This window comes from Microtus oregoni, unplaced genomic scaffold, assembly GCF_018167655.1.
Source record: "Microtus oregoni isolate MIOR12 unplaced genomic scaffold, Mior012 000013F_ref0000133, whole genome shotgun sequence".
NCBI classification, from domain to species: Eukaryota; Metazoa; Chordata; class Mammalia; order Rodentia; family Cricetidae; genus Microtus; species Microtus oregoni.
Window position 1 is genome coordinate 48,001,793 of NW_024543072.1, and position 27,517 is coordinate 48,029,309.

General features: G+C 39.7%; 1 protein-coding gene across 1 annotated transcript in view; it reads left to right on the forward strand.

Moving 5' to 3' along the window:
- Positions 1–27,517, forward strand: part of Hmcn1 (hemicentin 1) — a 441,231-nt gene that overhangs the window by 319,808 nt on the left and 93,906 nt on the right. Inside the window, exons 45-57 of the mRNA XM_041662626.1 lie at positions 168–449; positions 3,688–3,855; positions 6,376–6,489; positions 7,394–7,480; positions 9,372–9,563; positions 10,650–10,823; positions 12,799–12,912; positions 13,998–14,143; positions 17,147–17,297; positions 18,926–19,120; positions 20,527–20,640; positions 24,386–24,573; positions 26,198–26,294. Coding sequence (XP_041518560.1) covers positions 168–449; positions 3,688–3,855; positions 6,376–6,489; positions 7,394–7,480; positions 9,372–9,563; positions 10,650–10,823; positions 12,799–12,912; positions 13,998–14,143; positions 17,147–17,297; positions 18,926–19,120; positions 20,527–20,640; positions 24,386–24,573; positions 26,198–26,294 — 2,022 coding nt within the window. The remainder of the gene's footprint in view (positions 1–167; positions 450–3,687; positions 3,856–6,375; positions 6,490–7,393; positions 7,481–9,371; positions 9,564–10,649; positions 10,824–12,798; positions 12,913–13,997; positions 14,144–17,146; positions 17,298–18,925; positions 19,121–20,526; positions 20,641–24,385; positions 24,574–26,197; positions 26,295–27,517) is intronic.

Sequence of the window (27,517 nt, forward strand, 5' to 3'; positions counted from 1 at the left end):
GCCTTTCTTCTCCCAACCACATCGCCTGAGTGTGGTGGTGCATTCCTTGTCATCCTTGCTCTTTAAAAGCAGAAGCAAGAGGATCAGAAGTTGAAGGTGAAAACTCCTATCAGAAGTGAAGGAAACGTTTCCTGTATTGTTTCTCATTATGTCTTTTTCCCCCAAAGTTCGACCATCTATAGCCAACAGTGGCAGCCACCGCCCCGAAATGATTGTCATCCGTGGGAAGAGCATTTCCTTGGAATGCGAGGTGCAGGGTATTCCTCAGCCGACAGTGACCTGGATGAAAGATGGCCGCCCCTTGACCACAGGAAAGGGAGTGGAAATATTGGATGAAGGTCGCATCCTTCAGCTGAAGAATGTTCATGTATCTGACACAGGCCGTTACGTGTGTGTTGCCGTGAATGTGGCAGGAATGACTGACAAAAGATACGACTTAAGTGTTCATGGTAAGGAGAGAGGGAATTGCCTGATCTAGTCACAGGATTGTTGTGTGATGTTTTACTCTTTTGGCTTTTTGGGAGCCTGCCACCCAGCTCCCAAATAAACCACACATGAAGGTTTTAGTGGTGAATGCCTGACCTTAATTTGGCTTGTTTCTTGCCAGCTTTTCTTAAATTATCCTGACTATGTTTTGTGTCCTGGCTTTTTCCTTTTCTTACTTTTGTATATCTTACTTTCACTTTTTCTTTGTGACTGGCTGGGTGGCTGGGTGACTGGGTGACTGGGTGTCTGGGTAGCTGAGTGGCTGGGTGTCTGGGTGGCTAGGTGACTGGATGGCTGCGTGACTAGGTGTCTGGGTGTCTGGGTAGCTGAGTGGCTGGGTGTCTGGGTGGCTAGGTGACTGGATGGCTGCGTGACTGGGTGTCTGGGTGTCTGGGTAGCTGAGTGGCTGGCTGTCTGGGTGGCTAGGTGACTGGATGGCTGCGTGACTAGGTGTCTGGGTGTCTGGGTAGCTGAGTGGCTGGGTGTCTGGGTGGCTAGGTGACTGGATGGCTGCGTGACTGGGTGTCTGGGTGTCTGGGTAGCTGAGTGGCTGGCTGTCTGGGTGGCTAGGTGACTGGATGGCTGTGTGACTGGGTGTCTGGGTGTCTGGGTAGCTGAGTGTCTGGGTGTCTGGGTGGCTAGGTGACTGGATGGCTGGGTGACTGGGTGACTGGGTGACTGGGTGTCTGGGTGTCTGGGTAGCTGAGTGGCTGGCTGTCTGGGTGGCTAGGTGACTGGATGGCTGGGTGTCTGGGTGTCTGGGTGGCTAGGTGACTGGATGGCTGCATGACTGGCTGTCTGGGTGGCTAGGTGACTGGATGGCTGCGTGACTGGGTGTCTGGGTAGCTGAGTGGCTGGCTGTCTGGGTGGCTAGGTGACTGGATGGCTGTGTGACTGGGTGTCTGGGTGTCTGGGTAGCTGAGTGGCTGGGTGTCTGGGTGGCTAGGTGACTGGATGGCTGGGTGGCTAGGTGACTGGATGACTGGGTGTCTGGGTGTCTGGGTAGCTGAGTGGCTGGGTGTCTGGGTGGCTAGGTGACTGGATGGCTGGGTGGCTAGGTGACTGGATGACTGGGTGTCTGGGTGTCTGGGTAGCTGAGTGGCTGGGTGTCTGGGTGGCTAGGTGACTGGATGGCTGGCCCCTAGCATCCTCCTATCGTTGTCCTCTTGCTGCTCCTCCTCTTCCTTGTTCCTCCTCCTGTCATTTCTCCTATTTATTCTCTCTGCCTGTCGGCCCTACCTACCCTTGATCCTGTCTTGCGATTGTCCTTTCAGTGCTTTATTAGACCATCAGGTGTTTTAGTCAGGCAAAGAATCACAGCTTCACAGAGTTAAAGGCAGCAGTTACAAAAGCAACACATCTTTATATCATTAAACAAATGTTCCACAGCATAAACAATAGTAACACACCTTAAAATAATATTCAGCACAGGATGATTCATGGGCACATAGACCTCAGATCTGCAAGTATTCTATTTATAGCCCATCTTTTTTTAATTCTTTGAGAATTTCATGCATATATATACACGGAAATATGGTCATTTACACGTCTCATCATCCATTTTGCCCTCCAACTCTACTTGAATCTGCTCCTAACTTCCTTTTTTTTTCTTTTTGATATATTACTAAGTCCAAACAGTGCTGCCCATTGTGCATGGCATAGGATCATGAGGCAGTGGGAAGCTTCCACTGGCCACACCCTCCAAAAAGAATCATTCTCCCTTCCCCAGCAGCTGTTGACTAGCAATAGCTCCCAGTAAGGCTTGGGGTTATCTCCCTCGTCTGGATGAATTTTGACTGGTTTGGTGGTATATAGTTCTTGTGAAGGTAACTACAGAGAGTGTGGGATTGTGAGTGCAAGAAGACAAGTGTTTCGCAGAGCCCACCCTATATTCTACATATGTAAATATGTTCTACATATTTACTGCGTCCCTAATCTTATCATGTACTTGTCATGTAACTTTCTACACCCAACTTCATGTTCCTTGCTGAGACAAACTCATAGAGTGTTCTTCTGAGGATGCACATAATAAAGCAGAAAAAATTAGGGTAAGCTCTTACCATACATTCGACTGGCCTAGAATGCACCATGTAGACGAAGCTGATGTGAGTCAACCTCCTTTGCCTCTAGTGCTGGGGTTAAAGGCATGCACCACCACATCTGGCTAACTCTTTTAAGAATACAATTTTCAAATTCAAGTCTTAAATAAGACTATTTTAAACTTTGCTGCCTAGTATCCCTTGGATATGAGTTGTATTAAAGTCAAATTTAAGATTCTAACAAATAAGCTGGGCGGTGGTGGCGGACGCCTTTAATCCCAGCACTCGGGAGGCAGAGGCAGGCAGATCTCTATGAGTTCGAGGCCAGCCTGGTCTGCAAGAGCTAGTTCCAGGACAGGAACCAAAAGCTACGGAGAAACCCTGTCTCGAAAATCAAAACAACAACAAAATTAATGAATAAAGTACATATTTGTGGCAAAAAGAAACCAGACATGAACTTAGTCAAAGTAAACTGTTTATATACAGGCAATCTGATGCATGAATTTTAAATCTCTGGAATCAATGGGAATTTTAATGGATTCAAATTTTACAGCTTGAATGCCATTCATGAATGAAGAAATCTAGTTCTGCTGATGTGTGTCTATGATCCCAGAACGTTTGAGGCTCAGTTTGGAGGGTTACGAGTTCAAAGCCAGCCTGACTCAACAGGGAGTTCCAAATTAACAAGAGTTACAAAATGAAACTCTGTTTCATAACAAAGGAAAAGAAGATGATTGAATCTTAGTGTTAATCTCTTATGTTTGTAGCCTGTGTGTATGCTAAAGATGAAGAGAACAGAATTTAAAAAGCAGAAAATTAATATTAAATATCTCTTTGTCAAATTTATCTAATTTTAAGAGCATAACAATTTTTGCAGAATAGTGTTTATAAGAAGGTTGTGAATTTATGCTATAAATCTGTCAGAAAATAGGACTAACTCATCAACTAGCTCCCTATTACTGGAATATATATCAAGCCTAAATTGATCAAGATTGGGAAGCAGCGACATATACTTTTGTTTTCAGAGGTGGCATGATAATGATTGATTGTTTTGATTACTATTAACCAGAAAATGGAGGGCTCCTGCTAGAAATAAGCCGTTGAGGATCATGTATCGGCAACCTTCTTTTCTATTTCCAGTCAACTGGGTTTTATCTTACAGCCCCTCCAAGCATCATTGGGAACCAAGGAGTCCCCGAGAACATCAGTGTGGTGGAAAAGAGCTCTGTATCCCTGACTTGCGAAGCCTCTGGCATCCCCCTGCCTTCCATAACCTGGCTGAAAGATGGCTGGCCTGTCAGCCTTGGCAGTTCTGTGAAAATCCTCTCAGGTATTCACAATTCGGATACCCTGATTATCTGGTTACCTTCATGTGAACGTTGCTTCTCTTCAGTTTGTTTTTTCATTTTCAGCATTTATGTTGCTTCATTTTTCTTTCTGATCTAGGTATTTATTATGTTACCCACTCATCATATCATACAAACATATTTAAAACACAGAAGGGTAAATGAATATCTGGAAAATCTTTCAATTGAAAGATAAATTAATCTCCTAGCTCCTGTGTTAAGAAGGAGTTGGCATTGTCTTATCAGCAGCATATAACATCCCCTGTACTAAGTATGCCAACTGATGCGTGACTTGTCTGAATGGTACTTATATTTCTGGAAAGGGAGTTCCCTGGATACTCTGACTTTATCACTAGTTCAGCTTCTGATAATTTTGTAGGAAGACCTGAGTATCTTACCATTCCTAGATGAATATGAGCCTGGAGGGAAGGTTCCTGAAGCATGGCACAAGAAATCTACATTCGCCCTATTTGAATAATGGCTGTCACATAGACCAAAAAGATAATCTTTCTTCAGCTCTTAAGAAAGTTTCGTCTCAGCTTGTTAACCTTGGCAGATTCTGTGCTCTGTGTCTTTTATTAAACTGAAGTGAGTTTATATCACATTAAGCTATTAACACAGTGCTTGCTAAAGCACCCAATATTAAATCCATATCTTGGGAAACTCCCTGAATCCTTTCTGTGTCCTATGATGCTTTTCATTTCATAGGACTCTGTCTCCATGTCCTTACGAAGTGGAGAGTAGTGGCAGAGATATTTTTACAGTCTGGCTACCAAAAGCCTGAGCACATTATCTTCTCAAATCAAAATTATCTTCATTTCTTTTTTTTTTTAAGTAGTTTCAGTTCTGGAAAGTTTGAGTTTATTAGATGCGATAACATCAAAGATTGCAGAAATGAAAACAGCATGGCAAAGCACTGTCGGCTGGCCCCTTACACATTTGCAGGCGTGGTGTTTTGGTTCTGTTTAGCTTTGTTTTGATTGACCAGCAGTGGGAGAACCCTGAGCACAGCACATTAAAAGTATTTCACCTTACGACTGCCAAAGGACTCATGCAGCTCTGGATGTGTTTTGTATGGCGGATAAATGAGAAGCAGATGAATGACTTGCTCGCTGCTACTCTGCCTGCCACACACTTCTGTTTCCTGAAGACTAATCCTCCTGAGGCTTGTCTGCAAGCAGGCTTTGGTGACGGCCCTATCCTTGTCACAGAACAGATAACTGACGAGAAAACATGAAACAAGAGATATCTTGATATACATTGCTGTCATACTCATTTCAGGTTTTTGCGAGATTGTGTGAAAGGATCAGGAAGCAAAGAGAAAAGAAAGATGTGACCTAGTTGACTGAGCTTTGGAGACCCAGCAATGACTCATTAAAGTTGTATCACATGGATATCCCTCAACTGGAACCATTTTATGGTCTCGATAATCTGAGCTAGCCATGAGTGGGTGGCCCTTTTCCAAACTCACACAAGTGTTTAAAAGGAAGACCCTGTTTGTGTTGTTTACCTCTGTTTGGCTGGGAAAAATAAAATTCAGTTCAAGCAATCAGCTTGCTTTTCTCAAATAAGATACTGTTAAATTCACCTTCTGGTGAATTGAGGGCAGGCAAGTTGCTTGTTGGACAATCGGTACTGGCTTGTCTCTATGTAAACTAAAAGCAGACAGTAGTTCCTTAGTCAGATTCAGGTGACTATTTAAGTGAGAATTTTATGTGTATTCATTAATTTTTTTAGTACAAATCCAAGGTGCTAAGCAAAAACAAAAAATGCCTACCTAAAAATTATTTATAAATCTGAGCAGTACCTATTTCCAGTGTGTCGATTTCTTTCCAAAAGGCTTTGCTGTGTCTTACATGCTGACCCTCTACCTTTGTCCTTAAAGGGACTTTCTCGCCAAAGTTCATCTTTCAGAATGTCTCAGTTTATGTGCACTTCCTCTTCAAGGAAAACCCAAATTCAAACTATGGAAATAAGCCAAGGTAGCATTTGCATCCATGCCTGCCGCGACCCTCTAACCCTGTCGTTAATGACGCCAGGATTTCTAAGAAGCTGACCTGATAGCTGCCAGTCAGTCCATTGTCATGGTTTCATCTCCCTTTTATATCAGTGTTATCCAAATCTGAGTCACCAAACTAGTCCTCTTGCTGCCATTCCTGTTCAGTCTCATTGCACACTCTTTTCCTGAGCTTCAGGTCAGCCCCAACTTGTGAAAGCAACAATCAGATCGTGACCTTGCTTTCTGCACATCACTCCCCTCTCCTCCCTCAGCAAACCCTGAATTCCTTCACCTAACATCCAAGAGCGAATCTGGTCAAACTCTGTCCAGCTCCCCTCTCGTCATTTCCCACACCTATTCCGCTGTGCATACTCCTGCCTTCTACTGGATAACTTCACGCTTAGCCGCAGCAGTATTTTACTTTCTCTGCAAGACTCCATTCCTCACTTGATGTCACCCAGAACTGCATTTATCTTTTCAGTCATCTGGCGCTTTGCTTTTCCAGGAGGCAGGATGCTGCGGTTGATGCAGACCAGACCAGAAGATGCTGGCCAGTATACTTGTATTGTAAGGAATGCAGCCGGTGAAGAAAGGAAAGCGTTTGGACTTTCAGTATTAGGTACTTGTGGGCTTTGCAGTATCTAAGGGGAAAATCCAATTGGCCTCAATGCATTCTGGACACAGAGTTCACATTTATTCACAGCTGGAATTTATACCTATGTGGTCTTTGGCCCCTGAACTATGATTCTTGGTAAGGTTTCAGCATTACAATTGTTTGGAGGAAATGAGTTCGATTCTACTGCAAAACTGCCTTGTTGTGCCAATTCATAACTGCTAAGAACCATCCTAAGACGTGGTGTGCCTTGCTTCAAGCGAGAGAACTTACTCATGGACACTTCTGTCTTAACTTCATTGATGTCTCTGTGATAAAGAAACCCAAAGTAACTTAGGGGAGAGAGGATGTATTTCCAACACAGTGTGAGGTCACAGCTCATCACTACAGTGAAGCCAAGGGAGAAGACAGTTGAAATCATTCACATGCACAGTCAAGAACAGAAAGAAACGAGATGCCTATTTGCAGACTCAGCTGGTTTTCTCTTTCACAGAGTACAGGAGTCAGACAGAGAGACTAGTGCCATCCAGAGTGGGTGACTCCTCAGGCTCAACACCCATAATTAAGACAATCCTCCACAGACTTGTCTACAGCCCAGCCTAATCCACACAGTCCTTCTTTGCAGCTCATTTCCCACAGGATTAGAAGGAGTGTCAAATTAATGATTAAAAATGACTATCAGGCATTTTATTCATATTTGTGATTTAAATTACAATTTTATCTGTTAAAATTGGATTTGTAACAATTTTAAAGTATAATGGGAGAAATGGTAGAACTGATAAAAATAACACTTTGACATTCAAATCACTAAATAACAAAAAGGATCTGTTTAAAGTTTTAGCACTGACATAGCAGCCTGACTGTTGGAGCTGTGACTTACTTTTGCTGTGTTTTTGTGTATTTGTTTTAGTTCCTCCTCATATTGTGGGTGAGAACACATTGGAAGACGTGAAGATTAAAGAGAAACAGAGTGTTACACTGACTTGTGAAGCGACAGGTAAGGAGTCGGTTCTTTTAATTCTGGAACTTGCTGCCCAAGATGATCATCATTGCTTGTAGAGTGTCTGTGTGTGTGTGTGTGTGTGTGTGTGTGTGTGTGTGTGTGTTGCGTGGCAGGGGGGGGGGATGTCTTTCAATCCCCTGGGGAAAGTGCAGCCACTATAATAGGCGTTCAGAATTGAATGGTGGAATAGTGTACCTGGGTAAAGGGCAATAGGAAACCTTACAGATTCAATAAAAATAAAAATAAATAAATAAAAACACCTAAAAAGAGGAAAGAAGTACAAGAGGAAGAGAAGAAAAGAGGGAGAGAAGCAGAGTATTCTTTTTTCCTAATCAATAAAGTATTTTTCTAATTAGGTTCATACTTAAGTACGTTCTTTTTTGGTTTTTTCTTGCCAACCCCTTCTATTTTCTCTCTTCTTCTTTGTGCTTCTGCTTACTTTACTTTTCTTGTTTTCTTACATTTTAATTTAAAGAAATAAGTAGAAATTTTATTTGATGTTGAGGAATGAGCAAGAACAAAGCTATCACCTTTGTCGATGTGGTTTGCGCATTACAAATAGAATCGATGCTAGGGAAAATCAAGACTCAAAAGCTAATATTACAGTCTTTAACTAACAAATGATTTGTTGCATGGAATCAAAATAAAAAGACTTGAGAAAAAGACCTAGGAGGAGTATGTGGGAGTTTGGGCAGGAGGAAGGGGAAAAGGAAAAGAGTATAATTATATTATAATCTCAAAAGTAAAATAAATTAAAAAATAAATTAATTAAATTTTTAGAACATATCTTAAAGAACATTTCACACCTCCTCCCTTTTTGTTGCAAATAAATGGTGTTGCAGTTTTAGATGAGCAAGGTGGTAGCCCAGAACATTGTGTGGAAAAATGGAGTTTTAAGAAAGGTTTGAAAAGCTTCTTATTTTATTACTCGCATGCCTTGTGTGAGTCATAAACCAAGATGAGGAGATGCTCTAACAGAAGTAGGAAGAGTGACAAATGCACCACCAGCCTTTCCTTTATCACACACTGTGGGGTAGTTAACACATGTGGGTTAGAGAACAGCTTTTTCTCAGGGCAAGAAAGAGGCATCTCCTTTTCCCTCCTCCTGCCCTGCACCGCTCCTTGTCCCTCCCTGTCTTCGCCTAAACTTCACAGCATTCTTTGTTTAAGCTTCTGGCTTTAGGAGTCCATTCTAGTCAGCTTGGTTAACACGATGTGCTTTTGTAGTTTTTAAATTACAGGAAGTCATCTGAATCATTTTAAATATTTAACATGTGTCTCCATTATAACTTTCTAAAGTGTTCTCCACTGGCTACAAATATTGAATAAGTGATTATTTTAGCTATATCTCCAAACTCTTGGTAATAATCACAATATAAAACAAAATGTTAGTAGAATTAAATGCTTTAGTCTTTACTGTTTTGTATCTAAAGAATAAAAAGATTTTAATATGAATGAAAAAGAATTTGTAGTATTTTAAAATTACATGTGCTCCATTCTTTCAAAGAGTAATTTACTGTGTGCTCCATTTTTTCAAAGAGTAATTTACAGTGAAAATAGTTAATTATATGAGCTAACACACCTATAATTAAACACAGAGACCAGTTTAAACACGGAGACCCGTGCTTAGAATTATTTACAGATAAAAAGCAAACCTACATTTGAAATGATTTCTATTTTTATATCTTTTTCACCCTAATGCAGTCACTGCTACATTAAAGTTTCATTTTCTACACTATGTCACAAAGAACAGCCATTTCCTTGTTTGAAGAGTGGGATATAGAAAAGAAAGCAAATGTGTGAAGATGCCTTCTTTGCATGTTGGTTGTTGAAAGATATGTGATATTGAGCTGCCCTCGGAAAAAAAATGGCTTTTCCTTAACAGGGAACCCTGTGCCACAGATCACGTGGCACAAAGATGGACAGCTTCTCCTAGAAGATGAAGACCACCACTTCATGTCTGACGGCCGTTTCCTTCAGATCACCAATGCTCAAGTATCACACACAGGACGATACACATGTTTGGCCTCTAACCCAGCGGGCGACAAAAGCAAAAGTTTCAGTCTCAATGTGTTTGGTAGGTGTGAATATCATTTCCGTGTGTGTGTGTGTGTGTGTGTGTGTGTGTAAGTGTGTGTATTCCTATCACAGAATTTCATTCTGTGAAGGGTACCAGCACTTGTGTATGTAGACTGTTTTGATTTCATTCTTTTATTGATGCAGAATAAACTATCTTCCAGGCATAGTGCTTTGTGCAAGAAATAAGAAGGATCAAGATAGACATTTAAATATGCAGTGGTGAGGGAGAAAGTTGTGCTGATCAAGGCATCGCCGGGAAGCATTGAGTCTCAGCCTAAGACTCTGTCTTTATTGGAGATTGTGCTTATTCCAGTCTCTGTACCCTGGGTGCGATTAAACATCTGTATTCATTGATGCATAAGCATTGGTCCTACAGCATCCAAGTTATGTTTATGCCTCAAGCATGTCATTGAAACAGATTCTAAGTTCCTACTCAGTTTCTCAAGTTTAACATATACCACTTAATATATTCCATTTAAAGATGATATTTAAAAAACTTGCACCAAACTCAACTGGCCTGTATGTGAATACACAAATATTCAGGTTTTTAAATTATTTTTGTAGTGACTCCTACAAAATTTGGAGAACACATAAATCCTCTCATATGAACAAATGCTTTCATACTCTCACATAGAACAGGAACCTCTAAAAGAGGTCACAGTCTAAATGGACCATATATACATGGTCCATTGTTTTTTGCAAGAAAGATCCACCAAAATACCAGTTGACGTGAAGGTCATCAGGTAAACAGCAGTAGGTAGTAGCATATATAAAGAGTACATCATGTACCAGACTTTCTGTAGGCGGAACTGACATAGTTTTTTACAGAAAGACACATATGAATGAAAGTCGAGCCTGGGAAAGTTGTACTGCACTTACCACAGTGTGTTATTATCTCTGTATATGTCACCTTCCTCCTTTACCCTGTGACATTTTTCACTGATCGTTATAGAATAATAGTGATTAGCTATTTTGTCACTCTTAAAGCCTGGTGTTACATAGATAAGCACAATGGCAGTTCAGGAACACATATCTAGGAAACTTTCTAAGAATGTTTCTTTAATAGAACTTTAAATCTTCTCAGTATCTCCAACAATTGCTGGTGTAGACAGTGATGGCAGCCCTGAAGATGTCATTGTCATCCTTAACAGCCCCACTTCGCTGGTCTGTGAGGCCTATTCCTATCCACCAGCGACCATCACCTGGTTCAAGGATGGCTCACCTTTAGAATCCAACCGGAATATCCGCATTCTTCCAGGTAATTGGTTGACCTCAGATAACCAAGCTACTGTACCACGTGCTATTATCGAAAAGAACAGCCGTGTGTTGTTTTTCATAAAAGTGTCCATGTTTTTCTTCTGGAACAGTCTATTGCCATCTTACTATCTATGCTTTTGGTATATATCTTAAACTTTTAAGTACCCCAAAGTTACTTTTTGAAAGACACAAAAAACAAACTCAAGCAAAGAAACACTACAGTGCCACCAATTGCTAACATATATTGTAATGTGGAATGTCACAAGGGATATATATTTATTTTGAAATAATTTAGCCTTGAGAGAGCTAATATATAGACTGAGTTTATTCCTCTATAATACTTGGCAATATGCATGAAATAGAAAGAACTAAAAACTATAATTATTATCTGTACAACATTCAACCTTCTCTGGAAGAGTGGTAATGGAGAAAATTTTATTATCACCATGAAGTTGAAAACAACCATTCATTATAAATGAAGCAGGGCTATAAAATAATGTGGTAATGACAAATTTTATAAAAATTCAGGAGACAACATGACCATTGTGAACTTAAATGGTAAGAGAAATCTCCACTGCCTAACCAGAATATGGTCCTTATTTTTTTAAGTTCTATAATTTGGTTGATTTGTTATAAGTTGGGAGAGGTTTTGGTTCCATCAGGATGACTAGTGAACAATAAGCAGCCAGTGGGAAGGGCATGGCCTGGTGCAGTCACCACTTCTGGGGAAATGTTGTGGGGAAACCTGGAGACAGTTGGAGGCAAAGCTGAGCATTGTGTGGACCCCCGCATTATTTTAACTTCATACTTGAACATTTGAGAACTATTGACGGGGTTTATCAAGATTCACTTTATATCCATTTATGCAAATGTGTCATGGAGGGCATGCATATACATGTATGGGGGTGCCTGAAGAATCTAGCAGAGGGCATTGGATCCCCGAGAGCTGAAGTTGTCGGCAGTTGTGAGCCACCCAATGTGGGTTCTGAAAATTGAACTCAGGTGCTTTGGAAGAGCAGCAGGTACTTTTCACCATTAAATCATATCTCCAGCCCATATCAACAGTCTTTAGGGAGAAAGGTACCATATTCAAAACTGTGTTTTAGAAAATGTGATCTCTGTATGTCACGTCAATCAGAGGAAGATAATAACAGAAGTGGGATCTTCTTATGAAACTATGAAATAGAAAATATGGAGCCTTCCTTTTCCATGCTAACGATTGCCAATTGCTCTAGGGCTAGGAGTGAGAGCCCAACTTCCCCTTTTTGCTGAAACTTGTCCTGATTTGGGCTTGCACAGATCTTGTCCCCGGTGAGTCAACCGCAGTCCAGTCAGAAGACCACACACTTAAAACTAGTTTAGTTTGCACAAATTGGTCCTGAATGTTTTTGAGATTTGCTTTTGTTTTTTTCCCAAGGAAACAAAGTTGGGTGGATGAGTAAGGTATGTGGATCAGGGAAGAGTTATGGAGGAGTTGAATATAATCAGGACACATTGTACAAAACTGGAAACTCTCAAAGAACTCATTGAAAAGTGTGAGATAAGATAAAGTCCTTACCTGGAGTGGTGTACAGGGCCATTGGCGTGTCAGAGAAAGTATGAGAGTCATTGCCACACAGAGGACAAGGGAAGACTTAGAGACCATCTCAGCCACTATGTAGGCCCCATGTGTATTTTGTCTTATTTTATATCAAATACCCACCACCACTACGTCGATATTCATAAGAAGCCATGTTTAACCAGATGGTGGTGGTACAACATCTTTAATCCCAGCACTCAGAAGGCAGAGGCAAGTGGTTCTCTGAGTTTGAAGCCAGTTTAGGCTACACTTGTCTTGTCTCAAAAACCCTAAAAAGGAAGAAGAAGAGGAGGGGGAGAAAAGAGAAAAAGGAAGAAGCAATGTTTACAATAAAAATAAAGTCCCATCTGTTTGTTCATTCCCTGACTGACTTCTTTCATGTTCCTCCGTGTTTCAGGAGGCCGCACTCTGCAGATATTGAATGCACAAGAAGACAATGCAGGGAGATACTCGTGTGTGGCCACGAATGAGGCTGGAGAGATGATAAAGCACTATGAGGTGAAAGTCTACAGTAAGTTCCAAAAGAACACTTCATCTCACCTCTTCCTGAAGATTCCTAGCTTTCTCAACCTCTTTTTTCATTATTTTTCCTAATGGTTTACTGATCATTAAAGACTCTTACTTGTATAGCTTGCCTCTTTGAGAATGGAAGTTGTGTTAAGAATCATGCCCATGGCCTGAGTTTCTTAAAAATATGGAGAGCCACTTAAGGTGGCTCACTGACCAACCCGTTTGTTATACAAACATGAGGACCAGTGTTAAGAAGCCCAGAAGTCATGTAAATGTCAAATAGGTATAGAAGCCTACCTGCAGGCCCAGTGCCTAAGAGGCAGACAGGAAATGCCCAAAACGAGCTGGCTGGCCACTCTAGTCCAAACAGTTCTGGGTTCAGCAAGAGACCCTATAACATAAGGCACAATTGAGGAAGACATCTGGAATCAACCTTGGGGCTACAAAAGCATACATCTGCATATGTTCCTACACACACACACACACACACACCATCACACATACATATGCAAACAACATTTGTGAAGAGTCCGTTGGATCCACTTATTACCTACCTGTCAGAGCATTGTTTACATGCAGCTGCCTACTCCAGAGCTCAAGATATGATCAACAGTGGTTTGGGGTTACCACAACATAAATCAGCCGATAAGTAAAAAAAAGGCAAAACTCATACCGTCATTAACAGGGGCCACATTGTTAAGGTCTTTATTCTTATTTTTTTCCTGTTATGCTATAAGCAAAATATATTCTGCTTGTCAATTTTCCTTTGACTTGGTGCCCTAATAACCAATACAGTGTATTTTATGGGTCATAGTTGGACTATGTGAGCCTGGATCAGATGAAAATGTAAAGCACATTGGCTCCTCCAACAGTTTTATAATGATGAAAAGATAACGATGTTTTTCTCCATATGATGTATCTGAACACGCCTATTTCCTGGGGTGTTGAGGTCTTTCATAAAATGTCTGTAAAGAGATGTTCCTCATCTCTTTGGGGCCTTGCTGATTCTGCCTCATTGTGATTTCTGTGGTAGACTTTGTATTTAAAACAGCCAATGTTTAACTCTTTAATATCTATGTTGTGCAGTTCCACCCGTCATCAAGAAAGGGGACCTTTTAGGGCCGGGCCTTTCCCCTAAGGAGGTGAAGATCAGGGTGAATAACAGCCTGACTCTGGAGTGTGAAGCTTACGCCATTCCTTCTGCCTCCCTCCGTTGGTACAAGGATGGACAGGCCAGTCACAACTATTTTTTGTTTGTTGATTATTTCTTAAAATATTAAAATACCATTTAAAAAAACAGGCAGGGCTGATGCAGAGATTGACCCACCTACTGTGATATTAAAAGTAGTCAATCTCATGCTCCTTCAGTCTGAAATTACTTAAAAAAATAAATGAAATGGAAAATAGCCATGTTCAGTAACTTCGGTGTTGTTCCACTCCTTGGAAGCAAGAAAGATTGGTTTTGTGTACATTAGCACTTGACTGTGAAGATCTGGCTACCCTCCCACTGGAGAATTACAGGAATGATGTTTTATCCAAACAAGTAGATTGTTATGGAGAAGAAACACCTGCATGACCTAAAATGAGGACTAAATTTATTCAGACCCTCTTTAAACATCTTGAACTCCTTTACAAAAGATAACATTTTTTTTGATATCCTAAAACATGAGAAAATTAAAAGCTACAAAAGCACACTATGATTACCTTAGGGCAGTGAGAAAATACCAAATGAAAAATCAGTGTGAAGGTGAAGGGGCAGACATGGTAGGGGCTTGAGGGAGGAGTTGTAAATAGAGAAGTGAAATAATTATATTTGAATAAATTTGCTTTGAAAAACTCACCCCTTACATTATAACAATCAGATCCTTCTGTTTATGATGTACGTTTCAAACCATATACCCTGTTCCTCACTCGGTTCCTAATCCCTCTCACACGCCATAACACATCACACACATGTGCGGATTCTTGGGGGCCAGAAGAGAACGTGTAGTTGCTGTTCACACCACTAAATACAGATGTGAAACAGCAAATCTGTTCTTTATCCTGTTCTACACATAATCAGCCAAATGGTCAGTTAAATTCCAGTTGCAGAAGTTTAGGTCACAGTATGACTTAAGAGGCAAGAAAGGTGGGGCTGCATGGTTTTCTTCCAGAGCCCAGATGGATTCTGCTATATCAGCAGTAGGGGTGTGGAAATCTTTTCATGCAAAAAAAAGCACGTATCATCTGGAAGCCATTGCAAAAGAAAAAGACAGAACTCCCACCATGCTCTGCTTCTCTTGGCTTTCACTGTGCAAGCACACCATGAGATGCGCTATCAATTCTATAAAACCCTACTTTCAAACAAATAAGTTCCTTGTCCTCTGAAATTATATCATTAATTTGTTCTTAATTTTCTATAAAAGCATTTTCATCCCTTATGTCTACACATAGAGAAAGCCACAAATGTAAAAACACCTGAATTTAAATAGAAACTAGACTGCTTTCAAAATTCATTAAGAATTGTTAAATTACAGTTTCAAATTCAGCCTCTCAAGTTAGATTAACTGAAAGGTCTAATTTATTTTAATGGCTGGGTTTGTTTCCTAGAATATTAGTAAGAATCCATATTTTCAATGAGTTCTTTTCCATATCATTTTTCAGTTCCTATTTAAATAACCAAAATTTAATAAAATAGTATTAAGTTTTGAAAAACCACCAAAGGATATTGACAATATCAGTTGTAAAAACTTTGAATATAATCCTTACATTTTATTTATCCATGCCCTGGAAATTTTATTTTAATACAGGAAATTTAAACTGTGGTATGTTTATTTGATATAATATTAATAATGGTTTGTTGAATTTCAAATTATTTGAATCTCAACTGTTTGCTTGGCATTATTTATGTATAACAAATATAAATGAAAAAAAACAGGCCAAAGTCTCTGCACACATAAATTTTCAGAAATTAAAAAAATAAAATAATTAAGTCAGTAAAACAGAATGTGACAGGTGAGGTAGACAAGGTAGTTGGAGAACACACACAGCTCAGCTCACAGCTGCCTATAACTCCAGCTCCGTCTTATGCCCTCTTCCAGCCTCTGCATGCACCTTCACTCACACACACACATACACACACACACACACACACACACACACACACTATACACACGACAAGAGACACATTCGTAGTGTATGTCTGCCTTTTGGAGTAGAGGAATAAGAACCGTAGTGTCTCAAAAGACGAAAGGGGGAAAACTATTTCAAGATAAAGACATGTTACATTATGTCAAATACCACCAAAAATAGAAAACAAAGACAGTACTGAATGCCACTTGGATGTCATGGGTGACCTTAATTGTCTTTCTTAACAAGTAGAGAAGACAAAATTTGACTGGATCAGATTCAAGGACAGATAAGATGAAAAAATTTGACACCATACACGTGGAAAACACTTTTAAATGGTTCGCTGCAAATGGCCTCAGGAAAGGTGCAGGCCACAAGAACCATCCCAGAAGACTGAAACTATCTAGTGAGATGAAATGAATTGATGCTGGTATGGGTAAGAGAGGAAGTCAAGAAGTTGAGAGAACATGGCTTTGATTGAGAGTAAACACTGAAATCACTAAGATTTATGAAGGACGTATCATTAGAAAGAATGCCAGTGGGTCAGGAATAAAATCTTCAAATGATGAAAGGAAACCTATAATGCTCATTTCAACAAAGTATCCTAACATAGCCCTTGCTTAAACATTTCAACAAAGTGTCCTAACATAGCCCTTGCTTAAACAAACCCTAGCTTATGTATGAAGGATGTTTCTGAATGAATAACAATAATTTTAGATCAAATGATATTTTAATAATATTCTCAACTTCTAGTGAAGTTTTCTTTATTTCAGTTTTCTATGAAACTATCAACAAAACACACTTTTTAAATACTCAATAAGATTGTTTGGAGGCATCTTTGCTTATGTGGATAAATGGATATGGTGCTAAGAACATGTTTTCTGCCATAAAGATACATGACTGTGTCTCCCAAAATTATCTGGCTAATGTGAACATTATCAGCTATAATTTTCAAGAGATAAAAATTAGATTACTTAGAAAACAACTTGATCAAGCTAAGTTAATTACTGCTATCTTGAATATTTTACATAGTTCTATTTGTTACAGAACCATAATGCCCATAATTTTCAGGATATCTTATCTTTATCAGCACACTCAATACTGACATTATTATAATTGAATCACAGCCCCTTAAATCAGATGATCATGTTAGCATCGCTGCAAATGGACACACACTTCAAATAAAGGAAGCTCAAATATCAGACACTGGCCGATATACTTGTGCTGCATCTAACCTTGCAGGTGAAGACGAGTTGGATTTTGATGTGAATATCCAAGGTAATAATACTACTATGCTTGTCGTAGAATGATTTCCATCCCCTATTAATGTAATAGAAATGAGATTTGACTCAGTTTATTTTAAAATTTTTCCTTCTCATAATATAAATCATTATTAATTTTTAAATAAGAGATAAGAGAATAATCACACAATCCTATTGCAGAGTTTTATTTTTATTTTATATTTGAGTGTTTGCCTGAATGGTATATATGTTCACCACAAGTATGCCTGGCGCTCATGGCAGAGGGTGTTGGATCTCATAGAACTGGAATCATAGATGGTTTTGAGCCACCATGTATGTTCTAGATACTGAATCTTCATCATCTACAAGAGCAACAAGTGCTCTTGACAGCTGAGTCGCCTCTCCAACCACTATCATTCTTATTCTGTGTGTTTCCTTCTGGTATTTTAAGGTTCTATTTCATTTACAAAATTAATAATGGACTACAGCCTTCTCTTACATTAGCATTGCACTAACATTATATCATGAAGGTTATGTATCATACAGCATGTTTGTGTAAAATACAACAAATAATTATGATAAATATAAGAACATTATTGCATGAAATGCAGAATAATGGGATTTAGAGTAGACACACTTTGAATTAGATGAGCACACCTATAATCTTTGTGTCTTGGACAAGTTACCAAACTATTTTAAGTCTCTATTATTTCTCTTTAAAATTAATGCATCATGGAACTGCTGAGAATAATGAATGAGGTAAGGCACCTAAAATGATTGAAAAATAATAACTGTTATTGGTGGTATTGTTTTTCTGGAAGTTACCACTATCTGGCTGAATTATTTTTGCCAGTTCTGGGGATTGAATCTAGGACCTTATTCATACTAAGGAAACTCTCTCTGAGCCATGCCCCAGCCCTCAACATAATTTTTAACAACTTTGCCTGTTTCATTAGTTGTATACTCCAACACTAATATAGCCAGACTCCTAAAGTTAAATGTCAAGGTTGTCTCCAAGTTTTCATTATTTATTATTTTTATTATTTATTAATAACACTATATTTAGCATCTGGATACATAAAATTTTCATATATCTTTAATTTTTCATATGTGTCTAAAACGTGAAAATTCAGGTCAAACTCACACACTCTTGTATGCAAAGGTAACTTGTCTCTGATAAAACTCATGCTTGCTATCAGAAAAAAGTGAGGATGTCCTATTTTTGAATAGTTTAGTCCTGATAGTTTATCTTACTTAACTTCCTTACTAAGACAAGTTATTGATATTGGCATCAGATGAGCCCATATTTGTATGTGTATCCGCCTCAAAATTAGCTTTTTTCTACCACTGTCCCATTTCTTGCCACATTCCTCCTTGATAGTGGGTCCCGATGATGCTCAAGTGACAGAGCCTTTTTAGAGGAACTGCAAAGGCAAGTGCTGACTCTGAGCACCACAGACCTTACTCTTCCTCCTGAGAACCAACCCTCACTGATGGCTGCTCTCTGTCTGGCTGCTGTTGGAAATATATAAGTATTTAAAAATGCTTTGGCATTGTCTGTTTTATCAAATGCACATACCATTGTCAAGATATGGTCAAACCTCTGTCTGGGGTATCGGTAGTGACAATCCCACTGTGAACAGAAGCCATGCTTTCCCTCCACAGTTCCTCCAAGTTTTCAGAAACTCTGGGAAATAGGAAACATGCTAGACACCGGCCGGAGTGGTGAAGCCAAAGATGTAATCATTAATAATCCCATTTCTCTGCACTGTGAGACAAGCGCTGCCCCTCCCCCAACTCTGACATGGTATAAAGATGGCCGCCCTCTGACATCCAGTGACAGAGTATTGATTTTGCCAGGTAAGCACTACCACGTTAACCATGCCTCTTCTCATTGATCAGGCCGGTTCACTATAATTTAACCAACATTTGGGTTGCTGAATGATGTGTCGTTCATCTACCTTGAGGAATTGACAATAGAACATTTTAACCACTTTCCTGATCTGTTCCACAGTTGTTATCATTTTATGCAAGTCTTGGGCTTCCTCGTGCCTCCTTTTCTGTATTGATGCCTTTAATCAATCTGGTTTCTATGCATCACTAATACAAATTCTAATGTATATTTGCAAATAGTTATTGTTCAATTTATTAATTTTATTGATTGTGGTTTTTTGTAAGCAATAGTAAAGATTTTTAGTTTCAAATACTTTATTACATGGTTTGGTCACAGAAAGGATGCTTAATTTGGGGGGAATAATATTTTTGAGACTTCAGTATGCAAATATCTGGGTTTGTTAAAACTCATAAATTGTACCTTTAGGGTTCATTTACGGTCAATAAAGTGCAAATATATGCAAAGTTCACTCAAATTAACTGAAATAATATCTTTTTAAAATAAAAAAGGAAAAGGGAAGAAGCAGACATGGTAGCTCTATGTAACCTATGACCTTAATTGGATGTAGGTCTAGTAAAAATGGCTATAAAGTGAATATTGTAACAATAATCTTAAAATGGCTATAGATTTAGTACCAGTGATTTTTCAAAACTCTAAGTTTCCTGAGTTTTGGTTGTTGTATTATAGTTAATGAGGGATTATAATTCTATGAAATTGGGATCTGTGAGTACATAGTTTCAAGAAGTCATCAGGCCTCCAACTTACTGAAATGGCTTAGGTAAATATTCTATCATATAATACAAGAGATAAATAAAATGATACGCAACATAAATAATTGGTGAACCTAGATGCAAATTTTATTATGACTGTTACAACTATTCTCTAAATCTTATTGGTAATATTAAAAAGTTGTCAAATACACAAAGCAAATTGAACAAAACATATAAGGTAGACTTTACTTTTTTAGATTCCTAGATATATGTCTTCAAATGAGTTTTTGTAGGCAACACTGAAACTGATAATTAAAAATACTTGAAAATGGCAAGAAGAAAACAACACTGCACAGTAACATTCCATCCAGCCAGACCATGATGGAGGACACGGAGCAGCCTTTTCCCCTCCAGGAAAACTGACACCAACTCCTCATTTCTCCAAAGATCCCACTTACAGTATCGGATTTTTTAGCAATGCAATACCTTCTGTGAAAATTAATATTATCTAATAAAAAAAACCTGAATGATTAAAGAAAGTAGTAACATTGACAAAAAATAAATAAATGTTAAGTCCTTAAACCAGGGGGAAGAGTGTAACTGTTCGTGATGAGTGTCCGCTCTAACACTTGGAGAAGTATCATGCTAGGATGTATTTTCAGGAGGCCGAGTGTTGCAGATTCCCCGGGCTAAGGTAGAAGATGCTGGGAGGTACACATGTGTCGCTGTGAACGAGGCTGGGGAGGATTCCCTTCAGTATGACGTCCGTGTACTCTGTAAGTATGCTTTCTTTTGTTGATTAAGCACTTTTCACTCCGAAATATTTTTCAGTGACTAATGTTTGCGAGATGTTTACCCTAGGCATGTTAGCAGCTATAAAGGTAACCAGAAATTGGTGCTTCTTCCTATGACCTATTGTTTTGTGTGCAAACTGAGAATGTGTTAGTCTATCTGTCAGGACTTCTAAGATCTCAAATAACAAAATGGGAAAGAGAGGGGAGGGAGGGAGGAGGGAGAGGAGGTGGAGAATGGACTACTGATTCACAAACTTAGAAAGTCCCAAAGCACAGTAATCTGCAATCAGTCATTTCTGACTTCATTGGCTCAAAAGAGGTCTAAGTTATCCAGATTTTACCTTTCTATTTCTCTTTATTTCTTTTTTATTAGTGTTGTTACTGTCGTTCTCAGACAGGTGGTTCCCTTTGATAGCAAAGCAGATCTTAGCAGCTCTAGATTTACTTTTTCTAGGTTTCACATTGAATGAAAGCTTTCCTGTCTAATATTTATGTGAAGTCCTAGAACTGACTGTTCCTCGTCCCTGTGTGAATCATATACACAACTTGGAATCCACCATGGACACCAAGAGTGATGAGCTCTGATTCTTCTGCCTGCTCTTGAGCTGGAATCATCTTCTTCTGATATACGGCCATTAAGGGGAAGAAGTATTGTTCCTTAAGACAAGAGGTGTTATTAGAAGCAGGAGTATATTGGCAGAGGCTAAAGTAGTGAAGTGCCAATGAGGATATTCTTGTTTGCTTTCTATTATTATGATTAAAAACCACTAACAAAAGCAGCGCAGGAGCAAAGGGTGTATTCAGCTTACATATCCCTACTTATGGTCTATTGAGAGAAGCTAAGGCAGGTACCAGGAGGCAGGAACTGAAGCAAAACCCTGCAAGAATGCAGCTTACTGGGTTGTTCCTTATGGCTTGCTCAGCCTGCTTATTTACACAACCCAAGACCACCTGCCTACAGGTAACACTCCCACAGTAAACTGAATTTTTCAACATTAATCACCAATCAAGAAAAATGCTCTCTCAACCTTGCCCACCGTCCAGTCTAACAAATTCTCAACTCCTCAGTTGTGGATACTCCTTCCCAGTTATGTCTCAGTTTGTGCCCGGCTCACAAAAACTAGTCACAGTCAAAATGAAAGATTTTTATTTAAAGATGTTGAATTGATATGAGGGATTAGACACTTGTCTCAGAGTATAACTGAGACTTTCATGTCAGGTGATTGAGTCAGTGATAACAATGTTAAGAAAAGTAGAGATCCTGGGAAAACAGTTGGGATTGGAAGGAAGGAAGGAAGGAAGGAAGGGAGGGAGGGAGGGAGGAAGGAAGGCACTAAGTCAGCTTTGTTTGTGGTGTGCTAAATCTTGCATGATTCTAGAATGCTCATGTAAAAGTGTTGACCAGACATTTAGGAAGAAGGAACTGTTACTAAGGACAAAGAACTAAACTAGACTATAGATCCCACAGCGGCCCACAGTGAAGTGATATTTAAAAACAAGATTTCCGACAGAAGAATATCATAGGGAAGGGTTTGTAGATAAGAGGAGGGTAACAATAGAAGAGGACAACCAAGGAATGAGGGAAACTCACTAGACAGTTATGCCCAGGCCCCAGCTGTTAGAAAATGTTGTCAACCAGTGGGTTTTCAGTGCTGAATGTTAAAATGAGTTCAAGAAAATAAAAGGCCTTTGGCTTTGAATCTTTAAATCTGTTGGTGAAGTTCAACAGAACAATTTAGGATACTTCAACGCCACAGAGCAAGCGTAATTTGTTGAGCATGCATTAGACATAAGGAAAGACAACAGACAAGAGGTGGAATGGAGTTGGCCAGGAAGAAAAAATTTAAGAGATTTGAACTTACCCATAGACCAAGGTCAGGAAAACTGAATGCAAAGAGGCCATTAAAGTTTCAAAAATGTGGAAAGCATAAGTGTCAAGGGCATATATCAAAATAATGGAACAAGGAACTTGGAGGGCAACAAGCCTTTGGGGGAGAAGGAGAGATATTGGAGTGGAAAAAAAAGGAAACATGACAAAAATGTATGTCAAATATATTTATTTAGCAATTGTGTTAATTACGAATGTAAAACAAACAGGGATGGGCTTGCAATGCCAGCCTGTGGTAAACTAAGAAAGTCAGCAATGCCTGTTATGGGGATCTGATGACTATAGTAGGAACATTTGACTCGGTGATTGCTTTCAGTAATCACCTTCAGAACTCTAAAGACAGAAATAATTGTATATATTTATACATACCTGATGGTGTGGACTGTCTGGAAGTTGAAGCAGATGTCAGAGGTACACACTCTAGGGGCCTAGGAACAACAGAGCTCCAAGTACCAGCACCATAATGCATAGTGACCCGCTGTGAGGTGTGGACTGGAAGCGAACACCTGAAGAGAGACTGATGGGCTGAAGGTGTGAACACTAGAGTTTTCTATGCAAAGAGCAGCTGGAAAAGTCAAAAAAGAGGTAGAAGACAGTGGTGGAGGAAGGTCATTGGCTAATAAAGGAACTGCCCTGGCCCATTTTATTGGTTGAAAGATAGGTGGGAGGAGTAGGCAGAACAGGACGCTGGGAGGAAGAGGAAGTGAGCTCAGATTCCACAGCTCTCCTCTTGGGAGTAGATGCCTCAGAAGAGACGCCATGCCCCGCTCCCGGGCAGACACTCCGTCCGACCCAGGATGGACATAGGCTAGAATCTTCCCGGTAAGACCGATGCTCACAGATTATTAGAGATGGGTTAATCGGGATGTGAGAATTAGCCTGTAAGTGCTAGAGCTAAAAGGCCAAGCAGTGTTTAAAAGAATACAGTGTCCGTGTAATTATTTCGGGGCATAAGCTAGCCGAGCAGGCGGCTGGGGTGCTGTGGACGAAGCCCCGCCGCCCCTTATTACTACAAGACAGAAAACATTAAACTGAAAATGGTATTTATTTGACAGATACCTATTGATTGCTCAGTGTGTGACATGTCTCTTGTGCTGGATGCCGAGGGTCCAGCATGGAAGACAGTGGCTATCAGTAGAATGGTGTGACTTTAAATGTGAATGTATGCAAAATAACACTGAAGTTCCGCCGTGTACTTTGCAGTACTGATTATTTTCTTTAGGGAATTTCAACTTAATTGTGAGAGAGCCAAATCCCATAAGGCTAGGTCTACATCAAACATGCACTGGTTGTTGAAAACTGGTGTGTTTTAAGAGAGTACGACAAAAATTAATCAAGCTTGACAGTGATCGGTTACTTTGAAAATAAATATCTGGTTTTACAAATGTTGCCAACACCATCTCCTAATTTACTAAACCTTTCCAGATTCTATTCTGCAGACAATGTGTGACTTTTCATAAGTGAAACGAATATAAATTATAGGGCGCTGTTTTAAATGTGTTGGGAAATATAGTGCAGAACGTCTCAGATTTCGATGTGCTTGAAATCTGGAGAGGTTTTTCAATCATCCACTCCTTGTCCCTCCTCAGAGATGGCCATGGAGGAGGTGTAGGTGAGGTGCACGGATGTGAGCCTAACTAAGTTCCCCGGTGATGCTGGTGTCTGTCCCACTGATGCTGATGCTGGGAGCTTGGAGTAGCCCAGATTATTCCCTTACAAAGACTAACTCTTAGCATCACAAATGTATCCAGCCTGTCCTCATGACAAAGTGGTGTAGCATGCCCTATTAATAAAGCCGTTGTTCCCCATCAGAATCTTTTTGTTGCAACCATTTCTTAGTGCCGCCAGTTATCAAGGGAGCAAACGGCGATCTTCCAGAAGAGGTCACTGTACTGGTGAACAAGAGTGCCAGGATGGAGTGTGCATCCAGTGGTAGCCCAGCACCGAGGAATTCCTGGCAGAAAGATGGGCAGCCCTTGTTGGAAGATGAGCATCATAAGTTCCTATCTGATGGCAGGATTCTTCAGGTAAAAGAAAAAATCTAATTTTACAGTGTTTTGGACATTGTGATAGTTGTTCTCTAGATTGGTAAAAATATTAGTTTGTGAACATATTTATCTATAACTGTCAAGATTGACAGTGATCATTACCTATCAAGAGCATACAGAATTATTCTCTACACTGCTCCCACAATTAGAAATGACCACAGTGACATTTTTTGTGTAAATCTGCATACACACACTCCTAAGTTTAAGAACAAAGTTTTTTATTTAAAAAGAACTCTTTTTTGCAATCTTTCCATTCCATGTACACAATGATAACATTCTAAGTGGTCAAAGGTGTAACGGCTTAAACGAATGCAGACAGATTGAAAAATATATATAGCTATAGCTTTAATGTAGAAATAGACTTACAGAACCACCATTCCCGCGGAGACCAGGAAAGCAGAAGCGATGGCTGGGAGCACAGCTCGCCAAATTTATAGGCAGACATTAGCCCGAGGCGAACACGCCCCCCAAGGAGCAGGACTTATCCCTACACAAAGGTATCCTACAGGTTAGATCCATCCTGTGTTGGCACAGGCAGTAGGGAGTCATAATGTGAGCCACATAAATATACTGTGCTTTTGTTTGTCAATTGATATGTCCATCTGTCCATTCAGATGTCCTAAAAGGAAGTTGTGGTGTGTAGAGATGTAGTAATTCTTTTGTTAGGACAGAGTGCAATTAAATTACTGGTGTACATAATAAAACTATTCCTTTGGTTCATAAATCCAAGCGTAAAAGCAATCTACTACAGGGTGTGTGTCACAGAGTTCTTTTTTAAACTTGAAATTTAAAGCGTTATCTACACTTGAATATAACTATTTGATGACCATACAGCCTATACTAAAATGCCTAAATGTTTTTAGGTCTAGGATTGTAGATGCATAGATAGGTAGAAGTCTCTTCATAATAAACATTCTTCTCTATATTATCTAACTACCAATACCTAAAACAAACTCTTCCAACACCTAATGACTCAGAACAATCAGAATTTATTTAGCTTTTAAGGCCACTGGTTCTATAGGTGATATTTCAGATCTCAGCTTGGCTTCTTCAAGTGTCAGAACTGTGGGTGGGATGCCTGCTGGGATTGTCGTCTGGCTGGAACTGTAGAAGTCACTACAGGCTGATTTCTGTCCCTCATGATCACACCCTCCGGTAGTTACGTCATGCTTCCCGGGGGTTAGTGGCAAAATTTGCGATAAAGTGAGCAACAGTGCAGACACTCTTGATTAACTGAAGTGAACAGCATCATTGCCTTAATTTCTACAGACCAGAGGCATTCCTAAATCCAACTCTTGGGGTGGGGGGGCTTCAAAGTTACTTTTCAGACAGGGAACTGGGAAATGATTTGGGCTAATTTGTTCAAACTCCAACAGATGTGTGGAAAAATCACCTTTTCTGGTTGTTAAAATAACTATGTGTGTGCTTGACTTTACTAATTGAAAGCAGCACCATGGAGGGTCTGCATTGAGTATTCATATTTTTAATGCCCATTTATATCTGGCATTCTCTATAAAGAATGAATCTTGTTTGTTCTAAACGGTCAAGTATTGCACGTTCCTTTATTAACAATTTTAGTTGTCATTTCTTTATTTTCCCTTAGATTCTAAATGCTCAAATAACAGATATTGGGAGGTACGTGTGTGTCGCTGAGAACATAGCTGGGAGTGCCAAAAAATACTTCAACCTCAACGTTCACGGTAAGACCTCAGTGCCCCAGACATCTGTTCGGCTCCTCATGACAAAGCAGGGAAACCGGGCTTCCGAGTTTGCAACCTGGATTCTGTTTTTAACTTGATCTGTGTGTGAAGCCTACATTCATTCAATCTCCTCTGCTTTTCCTCCTACAAAATTCAGAAGTAATTGTAGAGTACAGATATTCTGAGCCCATTTTTGTAACATTTACATCCTCAGGAGAAAGCAGTTAGGCCAGCGTGTGTGAAAGGCTACGTGTTCTTGTGAAGGCTGAGTTAGTGGTGGGCCTTCTGCTCATAGGCGCGTCTACTGCTCCTGTCTTCAGTGCAGAGGTCCATTGACTGGACTCTTCTCGCATGCAGTGTGCTCTGTGAAGAAGAGAAGGCCACCTTGTAGAGTTAAATAATTCCCTTTAGAAAGCAAGCATACAAAAAACTGTGTTAAATTTAAGCTTTCACACATAATAGAAACTCCATAAATATTGTTTTTACTAATGAAAAGTGTGAGGGGAAATAGATGCCAATCATAAAATGGAAATTTTTATGAAGTACAGCTGTTTCCAAAGTATATAATTAGAGTGATGAAAATTATTATAAGATCCACTTTGCATGAAATACTAGTTCATCTTGGGAATATCTAAAAACGATCATTTTTTAAATCGTTCCACAAAGCTTTCATTTGGGGCTGGAAGGAGGGTTTGGGGATGAAGAGCATGAACTGCCTTGTAGAGGACCTGAGCTCAGTTCTCAGCACCTACATTGGGTGGCTCACAACTGCCAGGCATTGCAACACCAGCTGAATCTGATGCCTCTGACCCTTGTGGACACTCACACTCCTGTGGCCTTCCATGTGCAAATATATAGAATTGAAGTTTTTGAAAATTTTTCTTCAAAAGTTTTTATTTGGCCGGGCTGTGGTGGCGCACGCCTTTAATCCCAGCACTCGGGAGGCAGAGGCAGGTGGATCTCTGTGAGTTCGAGGCCAGCCTGGTCTACAAGAGCTAGTTCCAGGACAGGAACCAAAAAGCTACGGAGAAACCCTGTCTCGAAAAATCAAAAAAAAAAAGTTTTTATTTGGCATGATAGCATGTTCTTATGTGGTGTGATGTATACAGCATATGGTGATTGCTATTTGTGTAATAAATAAACAATTCTACCATTATATTCTACATACTTATAATATTGACACACTATAAATACTTTTAGGTATTTTAGTGAACAACTTTGAA